Source organism: Merops nubicus, unplaced genomic scaffold (assembly GCF_000691845.1).
Source record: "Merops nubicus isolate BGI_N331 unplaced genomic scaffold, ASM69184v1 scaffold43582, whole genome shotgun sequence".
NCBI lineage: Eukaryota > Metazoa > Chordata > Aves > Coraciiformes > Meropidae > Merops > Merops nubicus.
In genome coordinates this window covers 17,104-17,991 of record NW_008595088.1, presented here as the reverse complement: position 1 = coordinate 17,991, position 888 = coordinate 17,104, and the positions used below count along the sequence as shown (strand labels likewise).

The 888-nt window shown below is 55.7% G+C and overlaps 1 protein-coding gene across 1 annotated transcript in view; it reads right to left on the bottom strand.

Annotated features, from left to right (window-relative positions):
* Positions 1-110, bottom strand: part of LOC103768797 (ataxin-1-like) — a gene marked incomplete at its 3' end in the record, with an annotated part of 1,198 nt that extends 1,088 nt beyond the window's left edge. The window contains 1 exon segment of the mRNA XM_008935951.1: positions 1-110. This exon segment is cut by the window's left edge and continues 366 nt beyond it. Within this exon segment, the coding sequence (XP_008934199.1) occupies positions 1-110 (110 nt within the window).
* Positions 111-888: the final 778 nt, after the last annotated feature.

The following is an 888-nucleotide window of genomic DNA, read 5'->3' as shown; positions in this document are numbered from 1 at the left end:
TGGTTTTCGTTTGGCGGGACCGGCTTCACCTCTGAAGGCAGGCTGGTGGCAGGGATTTCTCGCTTCTTCGGTGGCAGGCATTCATTGCTCCGCTCTTGGTTGGATTTCATCTTTCGCCGTCCCCCCTCCACTGTGCTTGCTTCACTGTCTAGCTGGCTCTGATTTCAGTCTGATAAATGGAAAGTCACATTTGATTTCTGCAAGGGATCCAGTGACTTCATGAGGAATCATCTCCCCCTGAGCACGATTCTCCGACGGCTCCTCTGGATTCTGCAACGAGAGGGTGGGCAAGGGAGGGGGGAGGCACATCGTCAGAGCTGGGAAATGAGAACAAATGAGCAGACACCCCGAAATGGCAAGCGAGTAAAAGAAAAACCTCTGGAAAAAGAACAAAACCGGTCAGGCATTGCTGCCCTTGTGTCAAGGAGCAGTTGACAGCCGCGCTGTAAACAGCAGTGAAAATCCTGGGCATGTCTGCTAAGGCATCATGAAAACACTTAAAACTTTAGGCAGATCAGGAACTCCCTGGCCATAACTTGCCATGTTTAGCAGAAGTCACTTATTTCCCAAGGCTCACTTTCTTCTTCCTCTGGGAAAACGCTCCCTGCCTCTAAGGTGCCTGGTTCGCTCTTCCAGCCTCTCCTTCCCCGGCAACGCTGCCATTGCCTGGCCCCTGCCGTGCCCGGAGCGGCACGGGTGCGTGGCAGGGAGCCCCGAGGAGAGCACATGCACAAACGTCGTCCTTAGCAACAAGCAGCTATTCGTGGTGTAGAGGGAAGGTGCTGGGTGACCCCTCAACCCTTGGGCCCCAGAGTCACCTGCAGGGTGACTTCACATCACAGCAGGCAGGGCTGCGGAGCCAGCAGCTGGCCCGTCCCCCTCCCCCGC